The sequence below is a fragment of the Caretta caretta genome, chromosome 9 (assembly GCF_965140235.1).
Source record: "Caretta caretta isolate rCarCar2 chromosome 9, rCarCar1.hap1, whole genome shotgun sequence".
Taxonomy (NCBI): Eukaryota; Metazoa; Chordata; order Testudines; family Cheloniidae; genus Caretta; species Caretta caretta.
In genome coordinates, this window is record NC_134214.1 from 48,445,763 (window position 1) to 48,468,691 (window position 22,929).

At 41.6% G+C, this 22,929-nt stretch overlaps 1 protein-coding gene across 4 annotated transcripts in view; it reads left to right on the plus strand.

Moving 5' to 3' along the window:
• STAG1 (STAG1 cohesin complex component) overlaps window positions 1-22,929 on the plus strand; it is a 378,319-nt gene that overhangs the window by 96,178 nt on the left and 259,212 nt on the right. For all 4 annotated transcript variants that reach the window (XM_048863147.2, XM_048863151.2, XM_048863150.2 and 1 more), the window contains one exon: window positions 14,232-14,328. In XM_048863147.2, the coding sequence (XP_048719104.1) occupies window positions 14,232-14,328 (97 nt within the window). The remainder of the gene's footprint in view (window positions 1-14,231; window positions 14,329-22,929) is intronic.

Consider the following 22,929-nt stretch of genomic DNA (forward strand, 5'->3'; position numbering starts at 1 on the left):
ACTGGGCATGTCCAAAGTTACTCAAACCTTTTTGTGGTCTGGTTTTCATAGATTTTTGAATCCAAAAGTGACCATTGTTATAGGAGAGCAAAAGAACGTTGAGACTGGTTTTCTGTTTCAACTTCACTTTTCTAAGTGCTCTAAAATCTACAGTTACTTGGATTGTATTAATACCTGGTGTGCCTCATAGGGATGCGGGGTTCTGATAGTGATCCCAATTTGGGCTGACTGGAAAACTGCCTCTTTATCACAGGTCCAGGGTTGGTTGTTAGGGAATGTCCTGATCATTGAATCCAAGTTCACCCCTGGCATTGAGAGCTGAAGTCCAACCCAGGGCAGAAATCTGAATTAAAAACAGGAAGCAGGCATATTGCACCAGTGATCCTCTAGCAAAGACAATTTTTATTTTGAGGAAGTGCAGTCCAAGAAAAGCATAACATTCAGAAGGTGCGAAAACTTTTAAAAAAGAAAACATAAACTATACAGGCAAATGCTCTCTGGGAGGGGAGGAGTAGACGGAGGGAGGGCTTGGTTGGTCAGTCAGGTGATGGGGCAGGGAAGGGGACTAGAGGGAGTGGGAAGAGGATGTGTGGGACTTTGGCAATGGGAATGTGGCGGTGTTGAATTCTCTTATTTAATTTGTTCCTCTCGCCAACAAACCTACATGCATTTGGTTGGAGGCATGCTTCTTTCTTATATGTTCTCACCATTACTGTAATCCTGGCTGCATCCACACTTGCTTCTTTGAAAAGCTTCCATTGTTCTTCTATGCAGCGTTGTTGTAGCCATGTTGGTCCCAGGATATTAGAGAGACGAGGTAATATTTTTGTTGGACCAACTTCTGTTAGTGAGAGAAACAAGCGTTCGAGCTTACACAGAGGTCTTCTTCAGACTCTAGTTTTTCTATGTCATCTGTCAGTGTTTTTAACTCTACGAATCTACTGGGGAGTTGCACCTTGAAACGCACCTTTGCTGACACATCTGCTAAATTTCTACTATTATGCTCACTGCCTTGAGTGAATATGTCGTCTTTAGTTTTATTTTGATTGTCCCAGTGACAAGATGGTCACTTCCAACATCAGAGCTTGTATACACCCTGGTGTGCAACAGTTATCTTCACCAAGACCTACTAATGAGAACGTGTTCAAGCTACTTCTGGATGAAGACATCATTTGATCTTCATGTCAGTTTGTCTGTTCTTGTGTGAGAATAGTGTTTCCCCAAATGCAAAGATGATCTTGTCTGCAGAGTTCAACAAAATATTCACCATTTTCTTTCTGCCTTAGGATGCCATATCTGCTCATAATGTGTTCATATCCAGTATTATCAGCAACAACCTGTGCATTTAGATCTCCCATCAGGATAAGGATGTCATATTCCTTGGTATTGCCAAGGATACTCTGCTGTCTCTCATAAAAACAGTCTTTGATCAGTTTGTCATTATTAGTTAGTACTGAACAACTGTGTCTTTTGCATGGATCGTCAGTGAGCAGTCTGTATTCTTAAATTAACAGGTTCCCATTCTTTCAGTAGCTTCCTTACTCAATAATAAGCCTTCTTATTCCTGATGTTTATCATCCGAATAGGGAACAGTCACACTGATGATAATTTGCCTTTTCCAGTCCATCTCATCTCACTCAGTTCAAGTATAATTAGGCCAAAGATTTTTATTTCTCTGATAACTCATGGTAGTCTGCATGTGCTCCAAAGCGATCTAACATTCTAACACCGAATTCTTTTCTTAACCTTACTTGTGAAGATACCCTGTTTCAGATGGAGAGCTTCCTTGTGGCTTTGATTCTCCATCATTACAGTGTTGGCTAGATTTACTGGTTGGCCAGAACTATCTTGTCTTCTGTCCAGTGGATTGTAGTTCTCCACAGTTGGTGTTTGTATTTGCAAGTCTGACACTTGCCTATGATTTTTGTTTCTGTAACAGCATTTTTTACATTTGTTAGCCTGACTCTCAATAACGTACCAGGAAGGTATGTTTAATCTGGCTTCTACCCTTTGACCTATCTGTCTTTGGTGACCCTACAAAGAATTACACTCCGTCCAGCATAGCTTTCAGGGTCTTCAGAGCTCTCAAGCCTTCCCATCATGTCAAGGTACTGTCCCAGCTATTCTAGAACAAAAATATGCCAATAAAGACAAGGAAGTTAAAAGATCAGCTAGAAGAGATGAGAGAATAGATGGAAAGCAAAGCAAGAGAAGCTGAGAAGGTGTACAAGAGAAGGGATTATAAAAAGCTTTTTCTAGTATCCAAACACCTGACATCACAGTTCTCAAATTGTTGAGGCATTGTGAAGGCTTTGGACGGTACACTTTTAACATAGTGGAAACCTGTTGGATGAAACATGACAAGGCTGTGCTCAACCAGCCAGAACCATTAACACACATTCAGTGATGCGAAGAAATAGCAAACTTACCTATATTCCCTGAGAAGATTTATTGAGAAAAGCTTGGAATACCTGCCGAAGATTATTTTTAACTTCACTGATGTTACAGAAGCATTTGTTAGTGTTCACAGAGAAGCACTCTGGAAGATCTTGACACACTATGGAATTCTAGCAAAGATTGTTGTTTTGATATGTCTTGTATGACAAGTCTGCATGCTGCATTAGGCTAGAGAGCAGACACAAAGAATAGTTTTAAGATTTTCTGGTGTAAGTCAAGGTTGCCATACTATCCCCACTTCTGTTCTGCATTGTCATAGACTTTGGGATGAGAACAGCGATGGTTGTTGCCGAAGATACCGCTATTGTTTGGGCAAGAGGTAAACTGCCTTCAAATGTATGTGTTTAACTACCAGGCGTTACTTTCAAAATATGACCTTTTAAACTGGGATTTCATTACAGTATTTGACAATCTCCCAGAGGATGTTTGAGAAGAGTTTAATTCCTTGGTTATGGAGGGCCATTTTGTTGCAAGGACTTCTTTTCGGGCAGCACTTTTTGCTGGTGACACAGCTTCTGGGGCAGTGGTGACATCTGTCACAAAGCGTAGAGCCTCATGGCTTTAGTTGTCTGGGATCCCTATAGAAATACAACAGACTCTTGAGGAACTACCTTTGGGGGATGCAGTCTCTTCTCTGACAAGACTGATGAAGCGTTGCATTTTCTCAAGGATTCTCAAGCATCACTACTTGGCTTGTTGTCTTGGGTTCTGTACAGCAGCCTTACAGAGGAGGCAATAAACATCTCTGTATAGACAGCGTTAGTACGCTTCCAGACAGGCTGATAAGTCTCAGGGGCATCTTAAAACTCAGAAGGCCACCAGATCCTACTACTCTAGACACATCACACCGACACTCATCTGTTCCAAAGCAGTCTGTGACTGCTTTCCTCCCAATCACTTCCCTTGGAAACAAGTTGTGCCATTTTTTTTGGATCAGTGAATTCTGAGAACTGTGAAGATAGGTTACATGATTTAATTTGTCTGTCTTATCTGCCATCCACCATCCCCGTCACTTTTCAGCGACCTCTCTCATGGGTCTGCACTTTGGGAGGTGCAGATTCCTCTGTATCTGAGCTAGAGAGGGAGTGCTCTTTCAACATGGGGGAGGGATTTCTATTCTCAGTACTTCTTTATGCCTCAGGTCTGAGGACTGTCCTAGATTTGCAAAAGCTAAACACGTTTATCAGCAAAATGAAATTTCGGATGGTATCCCTTGCTTCCATTATTCCTTCCTTGGATCCTGATGACTGATGTGCTGCTCTTAATTTGCAGGGTTGCAAATCATGTGGGCATCTAACCGAGCCATAGAGAGTATCTGAGGTATATAGTGACAAGTCTCCACTACCAATATACTGTTCTCTCCTTTGGTCTGCCCTTGGCTCCAAGGGTCTTCATCAAGTGCATGTCAGTTATAAATGGCTCACCTCAGGAGAATTGGCAGGTATTTCTGTATCTGGAAATACAGAAATACCCACTATCTGTTTGATCTACGGCCAGTTCAGTCAAGAAATGGAGGATAACGTGCAGTAAACTCACTCCCTTTTGTTCAGCTGGGCTGATTAATAAACTAGGACAAATCAGTTCTGTTAACTGCCATCTTATGCTAGGATGTTCCATTTTTTCCACACTCTGTTTGGTAGGTTTTTTTAATGGATTATAAGAATTTACCCACCAGTTAGAAGAAAAGGAGTACTTGTGGCACCTTAGAGACTAACAAATTTATTTGAGCATAAGCTTTCGTGAGCTACAGCTCTAAGGTGCCACAAGTACCCCTTTTCTTTCTGCGAATACAGACTAACACGGCTGCTACTCTGAAACCACCAGTTAGAGATTCAGTTCTGTCTTGAGACTTAAACCTGGTGGTTCTTGGTTCTTCCTGTTCTTAAACCTATTATGATGTAACTAAAGTATTGCCTTCTCAAAAATTATCGGCTTATTCCACCAGATCTCAGTAGCATTTCTAAGACCTATGTGCCACATGGACATTTGCAAAGAGACAACTTAGTCACAGTACATACCTTTTGTAAAGCATTATACCATCACAACTGGTTTGAGGGCTGATCCAGATATTGGAAAATTGTTATGCAACCTTCAGCTCCCATCATCAGACGGAATACTATTTGAAAGTCATATCTGTTCCATTTTGGGTGTATACAAGTACTTGAAGAAAAAATGCTTACTTACCTGTACTGTAACTCTAGTAATTTGAGATGTGTTGTGCACATATTTATTCCACAACATGCCCCCCCTCCTTCCTTCTGTGTTAGTCTTATTTCCATCATGCTTCTCAGATGAAGGAACTGAAGAATGATTGTGTGGCTCTGCCCCTTTTTACCTTCAGCTGGTGGGATGAGGCAATAAGAGGTTGTATAAACACATTAGAAACATGAGACAAAGGAAAGTGTAATTTCGCTATTTAGGAGGGAAGGAGAGCTAATAATGGATGACCTTAAGAAGGTTGAGATGTTTGCTTCAAGAAAAGGAGTACTTTTGGCACCTTAGAGACTAACAAATTTATTTGAACATGAAACAATGTTCTCTATGTATATAAATTTCCCCACTGTATTTTCCACTGAATGCATCCGATGAAGTGAGCTGTAGCTCACGAAAGCTTATGCTTAAATAAATTGGTTAGTCTCTGAGGTGCCACAAGTACTCCTTTTCTTTTTGCGAATACAGACTAACACGGCTGCTACTCTGAAACCTGCTTTGCTTCAGTCTTCACTAAAAAAGTTGTGTGACCAGATACTTAACACAGTATTAACAAGGGGGAAGGAACACAAGCCAAAATAGGGAAAGAATTCTTTTAAAAGAATATTTAGATAAGTTAGATGTATCCAAGTCGGCAGAACCTGATGAAATTCATCATAGGGTACTTAAGGAACTAGCTGATGCAGTCGTGGAACAGTTAACAGTTATCTCTGAGAACTCATGGAGCATGGGTGCAGTTCTAGACAACTGTGGAAGAGCAAGTAGAGTATCCCCCTTTAGCAAGGGGGAAAAAAGAGAACCCATGGAATTATAGAACAGTCAACCGAACTTCAGTACATGGAAGGATATTGGAACAAATTAATTAAAAAATCATTTTGTAAGCCCCGAGAGGATAATAGGGTTATTAGGAATAACCAGCATGGATTTGTTAAGAAAAAATTATGCCAAACCAACCTAATTTTCTTCAACAGGGTTACTAGCCTAGTGGATAGGGAGAAGAAACAGTGATATATTTTGATTTCAGTAAGGCTTTTGATACAGTCCTACATGTGCATAAGCAAACTAGGGAAATGCCATCTAGATGAAATTACTATAAGGAGGGTGCACTGCTGGTTGAAATCTTTTATTCGGAGTGGTTATCAACAGTTTGCTATCAATCTGGGAGTGCATATCTAGTGAGGTCACACAGGGGTCGATTCTGGGTCCAATACTGTTCAGTATTCTCGTTAATGACCTGGATCATGGAGTGGATCCTTAAGTACCCTATGATGAATTTATGAAATCTGCAGATGACACCAAGCTGGGAGAAGTTGCAAGCCCTTTGTAGGACTGGATTAGAATTCAAAATCACCTTGACAAATTGGAGAATTGGTCTGAATTCAAAAAGATGAAATTCTATGAACTGGAAAGTACTTCATGTAGGAAGGAAAAATCAACTGCACAGGTACAAAATGGGGAATAATTGGCTAGAGGGTAGTACTGCTGAAAAGGATCTGGATGTTCTAGTGGATCACAAATTGAATATGAGTCAACAATGTGATGCCATTGCAAAAAAGGCTAATATTTTGGGGTGTATTAACAGGAGTGTCATATGTAAGACATGAAAGGTAATTGTTCCCCTACTCGGCACTGGTGAGTTCTCCACTGGAGTACTGTGTCCAATTCTGCACACCACGCTTTAGGAGAGATGTAGATAAATTGGAGAAAGTCCAGAGGAAAGCAACACAAATGATAAACAAAATTTAGATAACCTGACCTCTGAAGAAAAGTTTAAAAAAAAATTGGACATGTTTAGTCTTGAGAAGAGAAGACTGAGGGAGGAACCTGATAAGTCTTCAAGTATGTTAAGGGCTGTTCTAAAGAGGACAGTGATGGATAACAGTCTGGTCTCCATGTCCACTGAAGGTAAGCGAAGAAGTAATGGGCTTACTCTTCAGCAATTGAGATTTAGGTTAGATATTAGGAAAAACTTTCTAATTATAAGGATACCAAAGCACTGGAATAGGTTTTCAAGGAAGGTATGGAGTCTGTCACAGGAGGTTTTTGAGAACAGGTTAGACAAACATCTATCAGGGATGGCCCAGGTATACTTGGTTCTGCCTCAGCGCAAGGGTTAGCACTAGATGACCCCTCAAGGTCCGTCCAGCCCTACCATTTTTATGATTCTTGATTCTATGAGCAGATGTGGGGCTCAAGAGCCACCTCTTTGGGACTGGTAGTGAAAACTCTCCGACTTGAATACACTGGGCATGCACGCACTTAAAGTGGAATAGATATGTGTACAGCACATCTTGAAGACCAAGAGTTATGCTAATTAACATGTAAGTAACCATTTTCCAGGTCTACAGGGAGTAAAATAGACACCAGAGCACTTAAGTATCAGGGCACTTGCTTCTGCCTTCAAGCCGCCCGGGCAGATTAAGATTTATTGCTGATTTTTGCACAAGGTATGGACCATGTAGCAGAAAACCATGTGCTATAGTAAACAAAAATTAAAGCTGCAAAAAGGATAATTATTAAAATGTTAAGTGAAGGCCTTTTCCCTCCATCTGTTTAGTGGTGCCTTCATGCTCGGTATGTTTGTTTACTGCTAGCACCAACCCTTTGGTTAGGCTTGCTGGCTACGCACTCATCAGACAGAAGGTTTTAATCTTACCTGTAAGTTATTTTCTCTGATAGGCATTCAGTATCCCCCTGCATGAGAAGGAATAGAAGATTTTTTTCCACTGATAATTCTTTGGTGTATGTCTGTGAATAGTGCCATAATAGAGGCTCAAACTAATTGTATACGCCCATATTTAAAAAAAAAAAAAAGAAAGAGAACAAAAAAATGCCACCATGGCTAAACAACAGAGAGAAAGAGGTAGTTAGAGAGGAAAAAAAAAGTTTAAAAATTGGAGGTCAAATCCAATGAAGGAAAATAGAAATGAGCATAAATTCTAGCAAGTCAAGTATAAAAGGCCAAAATATAATTTGAAGAGCAACTAGCAAAAGACACAAAAACTAACTGCAAAAAACTTAAGTATACCAGCTGCAGGAAACCTGCCAAACAATCAGTGGGGGCACTGGACAATCAAGGTACTAAAGGAGCACTCAAGGAAGACCAGGCAGGTGCAAAGAAGCTAAATGAGTTCTTTGCATCTGTCTTCACTGCAGAGGATGTGAGGGAGATTCACGCACCTGAGCGGGTCTTTTTAGATGACAAAACTGAGGAACCGTCGCAGATTGAGGTGTCAGTAGAGGAGGTGTTGGAACAAATTTATAAATTAAACTAGTAAGTCATCAGGAGTGTATAGCATTTACCCAAGAGTTCTTAAGGTACTCAAATATGAAACTGCAGAACGACTAACTGTGATGTGTAACTTATTACTTAAATCAATCTCTGTACCAGATGACTGGAGGGTAGCTAATGTGACACCAATTTTTAAAAAAGGCTCTAGAGGCAATCCTGGCGATTACAGGCCAGTAAATCTAACTTCAGTACAAGCCAAATTGGTTGAAACTATAGTAAAGAACAGAATTATCAGACATAGAGATGAGCATGTTATATTGGGGAAGAGTCAACTTGGCTTTTGTAAAGGGAAATCATGTCTCATCAACCTATTAGAATTCTTTGAGAAGGTCAACAAACGTGGAGAAGGATGATCCAGTGGATATAGTTTATTTGGACTTTCAGAAAGCCTTTGACAAGGTCCCTCATCAAGGACTCTTAAGCAGAGTAAACTGTCATGGGACAAGAAGGACTCTCTCAATGATAAGTAACTGTCTGAACAAAAGGCAGGACTAAATGCTCAGTTTTCACAGTGGAAAGAGGTAAATAGTAATGTCCCCCAAGGATCTGAACTGGTACCAGTACTGTTCAACGTATTCATAAATTATTTGGAAAAAGGGGTAAACAATTGGGGGGATGGGGGAGAAGGGGCAAAGGCTGCAGGTGATACAAAATTACTCAAGATAGTTAAGTCCAAAGCAGATTGCGAAGAGTTACAAAGGGATCTCACAAAACTGGGTGACGGGGGAACAAAATGGCAGATGAAATTCAGTACTGATAAATGCAAAGTAATGCACATTGGAAAACATCCCAACTATACATTCAAAATAATGGGGTCTAAATTAACTGTTATCGCTCAAGAAAAAGATCTTGGAATCATTGTGGATAGTTCTCTGGAAACATCTGCTCAGTCAAGAAAGGTAACAGAAAGTTAGAACGTTTGGGAAGGGATAGAAAATAAGACCAAAAAGATCATAATGCCGCTATATAAATCCATGGTAATCCTCATCTGGAATAGTGTGTGCAGTTCTGGTCTCCGCATCTCAAACAAGCTATGTTAGAATTTGAAAAAGTGTAGAGAGAAATACAACAAAAAATAATTAGGGGTTGTCATAAATATAAAGGGAAGGATAACAACCTTTATGTATGCAGTAAGATAAAATCACTCTGGGCCAGAGGTACAGAATCACTTACCTGTAAGGGGTTAATCAGTTCAATTAACCTAGTTGGCACCTGACCAGAAAGAAGGACCAATAGGGAAAGAAGATACTTTCAAATCTGCCGGGGGGCAGCAGAAAGGAGGTTTTGTTCGTGCTCTTTATTTTGTTCTCTCTGGAGACAGAGAGAGAGACCAAGCAGGTAATCCAACTCCTACTGAAATGATACAACTAAAATTACAGAAATTGTAAGTAATTGCAAGGAAATACATTAGATTATCTTTTGTTTTAGTTTGTGAATTTTCCCTGTGCCAAGAGGGAGGTTTATTCCTGTTTTGTAACTTTAAAGTTGAGCCAAGAGGGGAATCCTCTGTGTTTTAAATCTTTTTATTACCCTGTAAAATTACCTTCCATCCTGATTTTACAGAGGTGCTTCTTTTACTTTTTTTTATAATAAAATTCTTCTTTTAAGAACCTGATTGGTTTTTAGTGTCCGGTCTGTGCTCACCTTGTTAACCTATTTGGTTGGTATATTATTCTCAAGCCTTCCCAGGAAAGGGGGTAAAAGGATTTGGGGGGGATATTTTGCCCGGGGAGGGAAATAGGGCTCCAAGTGGCCCCTCCCTGAATGTTTAAATCACTTGGTGGTGGCAGCAATTCTGTCCAAGGACAAGGAAAGGAATTTGTGCCTTGGGGAAGTTTTTAACCTAAGCTGGTAGAATATAAGTTTAGGGGGTCTTTCATGCAGGTCCCCACATCTGTACCCCAGAGTTCAGAGTGGGGAAGGAACCCTGACAGGGGTATGAAACAGCTTCTGTATGAGGAGACTAAAAAGAATGGGACTGCTTATTTTTTGAAAAGAGAGGACTGGTGGGGTGCTGGGGGGTGGGGCATATGATAGAGGTCTATAAAATCATGAATGGTGTGGATAAAGTGAATAAGGAAGTATCATTTACTCCTTCACACAGGTGTCTCCCAATGAAATTAATAGGCAGCAGGTTTAAAACAAACATAAGTACTTCTTCACACAAGGCAGTCAACATGTGGAACTCATTGGCAGGAGATGCTGTCAAGGCCAAAAATATAACTGGGTTCAAAAAAGAATTAGATAAATTCATGGAGGATAGGTCCATCAGTGGCTATTAGTCAGGATGATCAAGGATGCAACCCTGTGCTCTGGGTGTCCCTAAGCCTCTGGGCAGTCCACACTGGCAATGCTAAAGTGCTGCCATGGCACTGCTTTAATGTGGCTTGTGTAGTCATGGCAGAGCTCTGGGAGAGAGCTCTCCCAGCACTCTTTAAAAAAAAAAAAAAATCTCCACGAGAGGCGTAGCCACCACTGCTGGTGCACTGTTTACACTGGCAGTTTACAGCGCTGAAACTTGCTGCGCTCGGGGGCTGTTTTTTCAGTGTAGACAAGCCCTCTGCCTGCAGAAGCTGAAACTGCATGACAGGATGGATCACTCGCTAATTGCCCTGTTCTGTTCATTCTCTCTGAAGCATCTGGCATTAGTGAACGTCAGAAGACAGGATACTGGGCTAGATGGACCATTGGTCTGACCCAGTGCAGCCATTCTTATGTTCTAATGATATAAGACTGGTCTGTTGAACATGGCAATTCGCGAGTGATCCATCCCCTGTGATACAGTTTCAGCTTCTGGCAATCAGAGGCTTAGGGACACCCAGAACACAGGGTTGCATCTCTGATGTAGGGACAAAATTAGAAAGGCCAAGGCACACAATGAGATCAAACTAGCTAGAGACATAAAGTGTAACCAGAAAACAGTCTACAAATACATTATAAGCAAGAGGAAGACCAAGGACAGGCCTGTTACTCGAGGGGGGGAACAATAACAGAAAATGTCGAAATGGCAGAGGTGCTTAATGATTTCTTTGGTTCGGTTTTCACCAGGAAGGTTGGTGGTGATTGGCTGTCTAACATAGTGAATGCCAATGAAAATGAGAGGAGGCTAAAATAAATTAAGAGCTTGTTAGACAAACACCTGTCAGGAATGGTCTAGATAATACTTAGTCTTACCATGAGCTCAGGGGACTGGACTAGATGACTTCTTGAGGACCCTTCCAGTCCTATGATTCTGTGTTGATTGTTGTGAAACAATGTCACATGGTAAGCTTTAGAAAATTTCATGTGGCTACATGGGTAGAGGAGACGCACATCATGTCTCAGCCAGTTTCAGTTCTGAAAACAATTTTTAAACTCCAACATATGTGAGTGAGGAATACCTATGTCATCATTAGAGCAGCATTTCCCAAAGTGTGCGAGACAGTGCTGTGGGAGGGCACAAAATATTAGATGAGAGAAGTGGGAAGAGAGCTTTTAAATGTTCTCTAGAGTTTTAGTATTCGTTAAAAAAAAGCAGTCTCTTGCTCTTATGGTTGCAAAGAAAGCCTCAAAAGTGTGAAGTGGGTATAAGTGATATATAGAGATATGCTTGAGTTTGTAGAGAGACTGAAAGAATAGCTCTCAGGTGTGAACTGCATCATTCATTTTTATGGGTGCTAACTCAGATGCCACTGATACTTTAAACCTCAACTTTAACTGTTTCACTGCTCATCAAAGGATGTAAGAAAGGTGAGGAAGTATCATATCATGCAGATATACTCAAGCATTTTTCAAAGTATGAGGCAGGTTGCAGGGAAGTTGACCAAATTAAGATGGGTATCCCTTCACCTACGCAAATGTGAGGTTGCGGGGGGAGGAGGGGTAGAACTGATTTCATTTTTTTGAACTGAGGACTCAGTTTGAGAAACACTGATGTGGGAAAGTAATATGCTACCAGTTCATAGAACATATTTTTAAATCAAATGAGAATCAACACAGAAAATACCAGCGCAAAATGTAATGATGCAGCACAAAACTGATATTTTAGTTTGAGGACAAACTTTTCTGCCTTGTTTTATTTTGCAAGTAGAAGATCCAATAGTTTATGTAAGACTTCTCAAGGAGTGTGTGTGTGTGAGTGAGTGAGTGAGACCGACTAAGTGGCTGATAAACCTCTCAAAGCCAAGGCTTCTCATTATGAAATGTGCCAAAGCACAAAGCCAGAGAGAAACTCTGAGTGCCAAGCGTCTCACTGATGGCTAGTCTTGTCTTCCTGCTCTCCTGGAGTGGGGTGGGAGGAGGTATTGTTTCATATTCTCTGTGTGTATATAAAGTCTGCTGCAGTTTCCACGGTATGCATCCGATGAAGTGAGCTGTAGCTCACGAAAGCTCATGCTCAAATAAATTGGTTAGTCTCTAAGGTGCCACAAGTACTCCTTTTCTTCTTGGAGCAGGGGGGCATTTCTGAACAAGGGTTCTGGTTTAGGCTCATCAGTGTGTGTTGGCTTATCTCATGCTAAGTCTGTGACTTCTGGTATATAATTATCCTCCTTGACCCTCTTCGTTGGCCAGCTGACAGCAGAACCCTGGTAAGCGTATGCCACCTGGGGGTGTCAGCATTTGTTGCTGATTTAGAAATTGCACATGGACCTTCTGAGGTCCTACATTTATAGCAGCTTGAAAAGTGGCAGAATTCCTTTAAAGAGTTGCTTTACCCAACTGTTTGGAGACTACACCTTCTCTTTCCTCCCATTGTTTTCCAACCACTGTTAGGGTGCAGAAACCAGTTATGAGTAAAACTGGAATTCTTACTAATTTTAAAGAAATTCCCTGTAAAGCTAACCTTTCCAAAGTAGTGTCTTAAGCCAAAAGAAAACTTGCACAAGACATTGCCCCAGAATAATAAAAAATCTGGCTTCTGCGTAAAGTTCTCTCTCTCTCTCAAAATAATAGAAAAAGCTGGTTTCCTTTCCATCATGTAACATAAATAAACATAGTAACATTTTACTCAAATAAAAATGTGTGTAATTGTATTGCTATGCTGTTCATCTTTGGAACTAAGGAAACTAAGGGTTTTAGTAATGTTGCTCCCTAAATTAAGGGGTGATAGTGTTGGGAAATGAGAAGAACCCTCACATATTTTACTTCTCTCAGAAGACACAGATTTCATGGTAGTGGGGTCTAGAAGAACCTCATACCCTCTTCTTGCTCCTTCAGAGAGGTTGATGCTCTTTCCTAGCTTTTTTCCATTGTCTCCGCCTCTACCATTTTCCTTGCCTGCATCAGCTGCTGTAATACCATGTGACATCTCTGCTTCTGCCCCAGCAATTATAGAGTACCAGCATTAGGTTTTTAGGATTAAGTTGGTGCATGGGGAACAGCTGAATACATTTCTAGTGTGTGTCTTTGCACACTTTCTAGCTGGGTTTGTGTCTGTGCCATACACTCTCTCTTACTCCTTGATTGCCCTCTTCCACTGATGGTCAGTGTTCATTTAGTGCCTTAACTTATCAAGCAGCTGAGCCTGCTCTTCATCCATGGTGACCTAGCAAATGATAGATGTCAAACAGCTCTTGTCCTCTGTCTACTTGTCTGTCCCCCTCCCTGCTATCATAACTGTTGATGGCAGACTTTGTACACCTTGTTATGAGTAATGTAAATGTTCCCCAATACTGTGGTCCACACTTGAGTTCTTTGAGACCATTGCTCAGTTTTTTGTTGCAATGCTATAGGTGGCTCTTTGGTTGTCAGCCACAATCAGCGTAAAGAAGTTCCACCTATTATTTTTTAGTTTAGAATGTTTCCCATCACCAGCTGTTTAATCAAATTATGTACTCTAATTTAAAATTATGACCCATGGCTCATTGACCATTATCAACATTAGAAGACTTCCATCTTGCAAAATAAATGAGATGCTTATCCCCAGAGAGCGTTACCCTGCTGAAAATGTTTTCTTGGAGGAGTTCTGAAATAAGACAGAATGCTTCTGTTCTCAACAAACTTGTTAGATTGAATAAATACCTCAAGCACAGTTTTGGTTTTTAAATTATTTTGCCTTTGAACAGCTAACTATTTATCCTAGTATAACACTAGAAAACAAAGCATGTAGACCTGGGCTCTAGCAGTATTTATTCTGTCTCCACTGGCTAAGGGAAGGCATGTTGATTTCTGAATTTGTACTCACACAGTTGTGGGAAGTACATTCTCAGTTATAAAATTACTGTCTGAAAAGTCATTTGCATTTATAAATCTTTTTAAGAGTATCTGATACGTTTTCTCTTTTTCTTGACAGTCTGTGGTGGACGACTGGATTGAATCATATAAACAAGACAGGGATATAGCACTTCTGGATTTAATCAACTTCTTTATCCAGTGTTCAGGATGTCGAGGTACCTTGGAAACAAGTGATTTAAAATAAATCTAAACTAGGTGACAGTTATACAATGTATATTTCAGTGTAAGTGCTGCTAAACATGCAGGAGACCTGGGGTCAAAACTCCTCATGCATGGTTTAGTTGTTGTATTTTGTGTACTTCATGGAATAATTCCAGCTAAAGTTTGTTTGTCGAGAGCCTTCTCTCTCTCTTTCCCCGTCCCCATTCTAAAGAGTACAACTCCTCAGAGATTGGTATGACTCCATCAACTAACAAAAAAGGAGACAGGATTTATTAATCAAGGTAGGTATATATTTATATATCCCTGACTCCCCATTTCTATTACCTCCTGAATCTTTTTTTAAACCAGAAGCCCTGTGTGCAGCTGTATCTTAACTTTTTCCTTATTTCTTTCCCTCTAGGAGTTAAGTTTTGAAAATTGAAGAGAGCTGATTCTTGCTTATGCTTCAAACAGCAAAGACCACTCATTTGGGGATAGGGCACCAATCATGTCTGTCTCAAATTCCCTTTCAAGCTATCAGGGATAAGGCAATTATCCTGTCCCACCCTCAGACTTTATCCATTACTGTGGGATTGGCAGCCCTTGTAGGATCTCACCTGCCACCCCATCTTCTTTGTGAGCATACACTAGGTCCGTGGTTCTCAATCCAGGGTCCGGGGCCCCCTAGGGCAGCTGCAAGCAGTTTTCAGAGAGACTGCCAAGCATGGCCAGTATAAGACTCACTGGGACCCAGGACAGAAAGCCTAAGCCCCGCTGCGCGGGACTGCACCCTGGGGCCACGAGCCCTACCACCTGGGGCTGAAGCCAAAGCCTGAGTACCTTAGCTTCGCAGTGCCCCCTGTGGCGTGGGATCTTGGGCATTTGCCCTGCTTGCTATCCCCTAACATTAGCCCTGGCTTTTATATGCAGAAAAGCAGCGTTGTGGCACAGCTGGGCTGTGGAGTTTTTATAGCATGTTGCAGGGGCCTCAAGGTTGAGAATCCCTGTGCTAGGTGTCTTTGTTCTTTCACTTATCCTAAATAAATAAATAAATAAAAAAGGTCCTAGTCACCTATTAGTAGATAGCAGCAGGAGAGAGTGGGTTACCCTTTGCAGGCTCTGGAGGACTCCAAGGACTCAGGATCTCACTTTCTGCTTGTTTTGGCTGGAATGGAATAGTTAAACCAGTGATACTTAGACTGAGGCTTGAGAGCCACAAGTGGATCTTTAATGTGTTGCTTGTGGCTTTTTGCAGCACATGATATTAAAACACTGTGGGATTTAATTGTTAACCAATCTAAGTTATTAACCAATTGTAGTTGATAAAATAATATTACTGGGTCAGTCATTTTGCTGTGAGAATAATATATATAAAAATAGTAACTGGAAAAATGAATTCACATTACTGTGGCTCTTTTGGATAATGTTGATTACGAATTTGGCTCCTGAACCACTGAGGTCTGTTTGAATGTAATGGTACTTTATTTTTTTCCCCCAAGCAGTTTGAGAGACAGTTTTAGGTGCAGTCCCCATGTTCTCTCAACAGTCAGAGGCATCAGACCAACAGCATTCCCTTTCTACTCCTAAGGAGCTTGCCTCAGCAGACCTTTTGGCAGCATGGGAGAGGGAACTTCTGTTATAGGCTGTACAGCGGGGTTCTCCTGGGATTTGGGGCTCTCTTTTCCGTGGTGGTTAGGGTTGAGGGTTCAGATCACCACTCTGTGTCAGTGGCTCTAGTACTTCTGGCTGAGGAGATTCCTCAGAGTGTTTTCAAAACTTGTTGGGCAGCTTGCTTCAGAGTGGTTATATTCTGTCTGTTTGATCTCTTCCCCCCTCCCTCCCAATTTCCATTTGCTGTTGGGATCCCTTCATATTGATTTTGGGCTGGCATATTAAACGTTAGAACCCTAAGATATGTATATTCATTATTGAAGTTTTAAGGTGGGGGATGGGCACTCATTCTCTGCTGCTCTCCCCTAATCTTCTGAATGGCATTCCATCAAGCTCTCCCTGTCAGGGAAAGCAGCAATTCTAGATCTGAGACACTATTTTTTGATCACTGCCAGAGAGTGATGCAGGTTGAGTGACACCAACACCCACAAGCTGCTGGAAGAGCCCCCACGCCCTGGGAAGGCATCCTGTCACCACTGACTGGTAATTACAGTGCTACAGGTGCCTGGCAGCAATTTACTCTCCACAGGGGGAGAGAGAAAGTGTTGTCATTGCTCTTGAGATGGCTTTGTCTGTCCATTTCTCTATACTCTTATCCTCTGGTACCCATGGTGACATCAACTTCAGCTCAGTTGCTCTCAGTTTAGATTGTTTAGTTGCTTATTACACACAATTGGCAGTGAAGAAAAAAATGGTGTTCTACTGAGGATAGCAACAGTTGGAAAGAGGGTTCAACTCCCTGGTGGCTCTCCGGCTGACCACACACAGTTCTTTTCCCTTCTTCAATAACCTGCCTAATTTCTAAAAGGGAGAAAGTATTTTCTTCACCTATTAGCTCTGTGCCTTCATATTGATATATAGGCAATATTTAGGAGGATATATGAATGGGTGGAAATCTCATCCAGAGGAGAGCTGGATTCTTTGTAACCCAGGCTCTTTGAGATATGACCTATCTACTTTGATTAACCAACTGGCCTGTATCCTTAATCTGAAATACTTTTCTTCACAGGCAGATGAGGACTGGGATCATATTCTGAATATATCTAAGATTTTTTTTTTTGTTAATTTTGCCATTCAGGATGTGCTATGCATGGAATATAATAACATTGAATTTAGGATTTTCACATGACTTTACACCCTTCTTACTGTGGCAAATATTAACAGAGATAAGAAAGAGCAAGGCAGCATTACACTCACAGTCTTATTGTGGGTGGAGAAGAACTTCCCATCTATATTGTTGGAATTCTGAACTCTTCAGTTGACTGGCTGTAACATTCATATCCAGGTGTGGAAATCGCAACTGCACTAATTGGCATTCTTCTATGTTCATTTTCATCCTTTAGTCCTCGATAAGGCTATGTTTTAGTTACGGGTATTTTTAGTAAAAGTCACGGACAGGTCACGGGCAGTAAACAAAAATTTTCCCAAAAGCATTTTGGAAGTATACACATGAGGTCAAGATCATTCAGGAAGTCCTGTTCTTCAGGACCAGTTTTATTAACTCAGAAGAAAATAAAATAATTCCTTTTACCCCTATCACAGGGACAAATTTAGTCTTTTCCCAGCCTTTCTGTCTGGGCAAGTTTGATCTCTTTCCTGAGGTTTTCATAAAGTCTACTCTGTTGGGCATTAAACTAATGAACACAAAGTCCAGCTGTCTCAGCCCTCAAATTTAATCAGTTCAAAGTCCAGCTGTCTTGGCCCACTGTTCCAAGTCTATTTTCATAAGACTTACCAGTCTACTCCCTTTGTCCAGCAGGAATCCACAAGATTCCCTAAACCCTCCTCTTCAGGGTTTCCCCACAGGAACCAATCTCTCACCTGTTGGGTCTGTCTCAGGCTTGTACTGGCCCCCAGCCTTGTGTGCCTCAGGGCTCTCCTCTCACTGAGCTACTATCTTTTTATTTCTTCTTTTAGTTTCTCCCCACATGTGGTATTAATCACTTCAATTAAGCTCCCTTGTTAGGAAGGTACTCTAATCAGATGCCCTTGCTCTAGAGGCCTAATTAATCAATTTAAGGGGTATGCTGATCCGGCACAGGTGCACTGGCCCTATATTACCCTCAGGAGTCAGTTACCCTGTGACAACATGTGACAAAATTTTGCCCAGTGAGTCTGTATCTAGCCCCAAAAACTTGTGGTTGAACTAGAGTATGAACTCCCCAAGAAAATTAGGCTTCATATCCCTGTGGGGGTTGTCCTGGTTTCAAACAGAGGAAAGTTTTGGATTCTTCAGCTTTTGAATAGCCCTTCTATTAGACATCTGTTTATTTAAGAAAGCGTGTGAATTCAGAATTGCCAACCCCACTCATTGAAAAATCATGTCAGGACCCCCAAAATTGAAAAATTAAAAATAAAAAATTTTGGATTCTTTCTTTCGTTTTGGTTTTTGAGTCATTTTGGTTCACATGTTCAAGCTTGTTTCTGAAGTTGAATGATCATAGGACTCCAGGAGCTGGGAATTGAAGAAAAACACTAAGTATCACAAGGCTTATGATAAAATCATGAATTGAATTGGCAGCATTGTTTCAAGCTCTGCCAGGGGCCTTCTAGCCACAGACAAACTAAGTAGCTGCCTAAAGTGGCAGATTTCCGGCAGAAGCATTTTTTTTTTAAATGTTCATGGCCTGTACTTCTCCTGCTGCTGCCAATACTGCTCTCCTGGAGCTATCCCTGTTATGGGCACACCTGTTGCCTTCAACCACCATGCTGTCAGCCCTCTGCCCAGAACTCTGCCCACTGTACCATACAGCCCCCACTCACCTTGCATAGAAACTCTCAGCTCTACCTGCTGTACCATACCGCCACACACTGTACCATAGAAGTCTGGCCAGTGTCCTACGTAGCCATGTAGTACACTGTATAGAGCTCCACTTGTTGTACATAGACCCCCTGCCCACTGTATTTAGCTTCGCCCATAGGGGCAGCACTCTGAAGTTTTGCCTAGAGTTACAGATTGTTTTGAGGAGTGTTTGAGCTCTGCCCACTAGGGATCCTTAACTGGAATTTCATTAAGAGAAATTAGTGATTGAGCATGTTCCCAAGGTGATTTCCCTTTTCACTTGGCTCAGGAAGCCTCTCTCTACGTTATTTTGTCCATCTATTCTTGAATGAAAGGAACTTCTATAATCTGTTTTTATCATGTGTCCCAAAAAAGTCCAAGTGCTTCCAAGGCTTCTACGACTCAGTGGGTGTGGATTACATGAAATAATTTTATGACTGCCTGAGAGATGGATGCTCTGCCATCTATCAGTGCTTTTCTCTGAAGGCCAATGACTGAATCAGATTTGTGGGTTGAAAGAGGAGTTGCAACCCTTTGGAACCGAATGAAAGCATCTATCTGTTTTTTTAAATATCTTTTCATATCAGACTTCACAAGACAGTTTTGATGGATGCTCTTAGTAGTTTTGTTTAAATTGTTGATTAACTAGACATTAGATAACTTGGCTCCATCAATTTATTAAATCAGCCCAAGCATAGAGGTTTGTACATTACCAGTCTGGAGAACAGTCTTGCAGTAATTAAAAAATGTAACATGTCCCAAGATATGAGCTCAATTACTTGTTTATTACAAGTAGAAAATTCCGCTGTATTATTACAGACCTTACTTCTCTTTTCTTATTTAGTTTCATACCCATATTTTAGTGTACAAAAACATCTGTACCGACCATCCCCAGCCTAGGTCATACCTAGCATACTTCATGTTTGGCAAGCCTCAACAAAACATATATCTTGTTTCTGATAGATTTTCTATATATGAAGAACAGAGGGTATGGATATACAGTTTAACTACGAGTACGTTTCCCCAATAATGCTTAGCATGAGTACAAGAGATTCTGGAAGTATGATAATTGGCTAGCAGTACTCTCTTTGGGAAATGGATCTTGCATTATGAATCCATTTGCCTTTCAAGTTTTCTTTGTGGCTTACTCTGGTTATAGTTAACTCCATCTAGGCTAGAAATGTTTGTTCTAGATCAAAGGAGTGGTAAGTGTCCACAATAGCCTTTATAAATGTGGTAAGTGCCTGAACGAAAGCTTATGCTCAAATTGGTTAGTCTCTAAGGTGCCACAAGTCCTCCTTTTCTTTTTGCGGATACAGACTAACACGGCTGCTACTCTGAAACCTGAAGATAGTTGGCAGTCAACAAACTCACGGTAAAATCTAGTGTAGACAGATTCTAAATTTTACAATCCTGAGGGCATTCTGTGCGAATACATTAAAAATTCTGCATGCAATATTTTAAAATTGTGCAAAATTCTGCAAATTTTATTTGTCAAATAAATGTGGAGGCTCCAGTATGGCATTGGGGTGCACAGGCCACTGGCTGCACAGAGGTGGGAGATCACTGTGTGGCTCCTCCCCACCCCAGGACACGGACTCAGCGGTGAGGCTGCAACCACCCCTGTCACAGCGCAAGAACCCAGCCTGCCCCAGAAACACCCCAGGGCCTTGCCCCTCAGTGTGAGCAGGCAGGCTCAGCAAAGCAGGATCCAAGTGTGGAGGGGCTTAAGGTGTGGGCATCCAGATGTGGGTTGAGAGGGTTCTGTGTGGGGCAGTCTGGGTGTGGATGGTTCAGTGGGGGATCTGGTTGCGGGGAGGATCTGGATGCATAGGGGCTTGTTAGAGGTTCTGGGTGCAGTAGTAATGGGACTCTGCAGGGGGGTCCAAGTGAAGATGGTTGGAGCTCAGTGGGGTGGGATCCAGGTGCAACTGGTTGGGGCTCGGTGCTGAGGATCCAGGTGCAGGTGGCTCATCAGGATAGTCCAGGTTCCAGGGGAGTGGGGCTCATTAGGGGTGTTCTGAGTGTGGGGGGTGAGGCTTGGTATATGGGGGTCTGGATGCATGGGGTTTGGGCGGATGGGGGAGCAGTTCCCCCCGCTGCAGCTGAGGAGGAATGGGCACAGGAAGTGGCGGGATGGGGGTTGGGAGGGAGTTTGCAGAGTTTCCTGCATGTGGGAGAGAAATCTGGGGGTGGGTATGACCCAGCTCCGGATGCTGTGCAGCATAAGAGGAAGTTTTGTCTCTCCTAGCCCAGCTGTGACTAGCAGCTGAGCCTGGCGCAGGGTAGGAGCCACCAGCCAGGTCTTCCCCAGTCCTGCCCCCTCCCGCACAGTTATTTACTTCCCTGCCAGCTGCCCCAAGCACCCGAAACATATTGCTGGGGAGGGTCGCATGAGTGCTCTTTTGGCTTCCCTTTGCTTCCCCATCAGAAAGTAATTTTTCTGCAGGGAAGCAAAGAAATCTGTGGAGGACATAAATTCTGTGCATGCACAGTGGTGGAAAATTGCTCCAGGAGTATGTTACAGTATTACTAAGTGGATAGTAAAAGGAAGCTTTTTTTGAGTCTGACTCTTCTCATGTGGCCAAGCCCAAAGTCCTGTCTCGATGCAGATATAATATACCTCATCATACTATACTTATCTTTTCCTTTCAAGACTTAAGTGAATCTGAATTTTCTTGTTTTTCTATAACATCACATTTTCTGATTCATATAATCTAGCAGTTCTTAGCAGATGAGATCAATACTTCATTTCTTTGATTCTGAGTATTTTTGCTAAGCCCCAGAAGGATTAGTGAAGGATCATTTGGTAGCAGTTCACTAACAGTTTGTAATATTGGGTTATAAACAGCATCCCAATACTCTCTTTAATAATTGGACACTCTGTCACTCCGAGTGCAGAAGGTGGGGGCCCGCAAGGATTCTAAAAATTCATACTTGTCACTCCCAAAGTTAAAGCTTTTTTCTGACCGTGGCTTGGTAAACGCTGCCACCACCCAAATGCAAAAAAAAACCCCTTGGACCCAGGAAGTATCACTTGGGAATTTCTTCCTGTGGGGTACCCTCAAGCCCTTTCACACACACACCCCCCAGCCCCCCCCCCCCCCCCCCCCCCGCCGGAAGAGCTGAGAAAGAAAACACAGGAAATTAGCGGTTGCCACCAGCTAATCAAACAGCATATGCACAAACCTCTTAGGACACCAAAAATCCAATCCTGTTTTTAAAAAAGGTAAATTTTATTAAAAACAAAAAAAGAAGGAAAATACATCTGGAACTTAGGCTTTTGCTAGATTTTAAAAGAGCAGTTATGACAATCAAGCACTCAAAATAGCTTTCTTGGGGGTTCAGCTTAAAGGTTACAAACAAACAAAACCATTTGGGGTTAGCACAGAGGAGTCCACAAGCCAATAAGAAATAAAAGAAATAACCCTAATCGCGTCTTTAGACATTCCTTAATTTTTCTTACATATCTGAGGCGTCAAAAAAGTAGGTTTGAGGTATGAATTGATAATCTATAATCATACTTGGCTTAAAGCTGTTTACAGCATTACGACTGCATATCCCTGCAGCCCAGAGAACAATAGACAAAGTTTCTTTCCCAATTTTAAAAAGTTCTACCTTCCCATTGGCTCTTTTGGTTAGGTGTCCACTCCTTTTCGTTTACCTGTGGGCTTGTTAACCCTTTACAGGTGAAGCAAGCAGAGAACAGACCAAGAGGGATTTTACAGCCAACTGGCTGGTTCACTGTCCATCCAAGGGAGCTACTCCTCCCCCCTTCATGAATCACAGACGCATTCACCATATATGCATAAAATCATCTCTTTTATCACAGTTTCTCAAACAAATATCCCCACTCAATCTATATATCTTTTTTAACTTTGCTAGTGTAAGGTAGCAAGACCACAAGTAGTATCTTAGAGAAATTATTTTATCATACTACAGATTGAGTTGGTTTTTTGTCACAAATCAAAGCCCATTACTTGGGTGTAATTTGTCTATCCAAATCCTTTCCACATCATTTTGGAAATTCATGTTTCTTTAAGAAAATGGTTAACAAAGATTCATATAAATTACAGTAATACTGGTCTACTTGGGCTCATAGGGCTCAGGCCGCAGGTCTAGAAATAGCAGTGTAGACGTTCCTGCTCAGGCTGGAACCTGG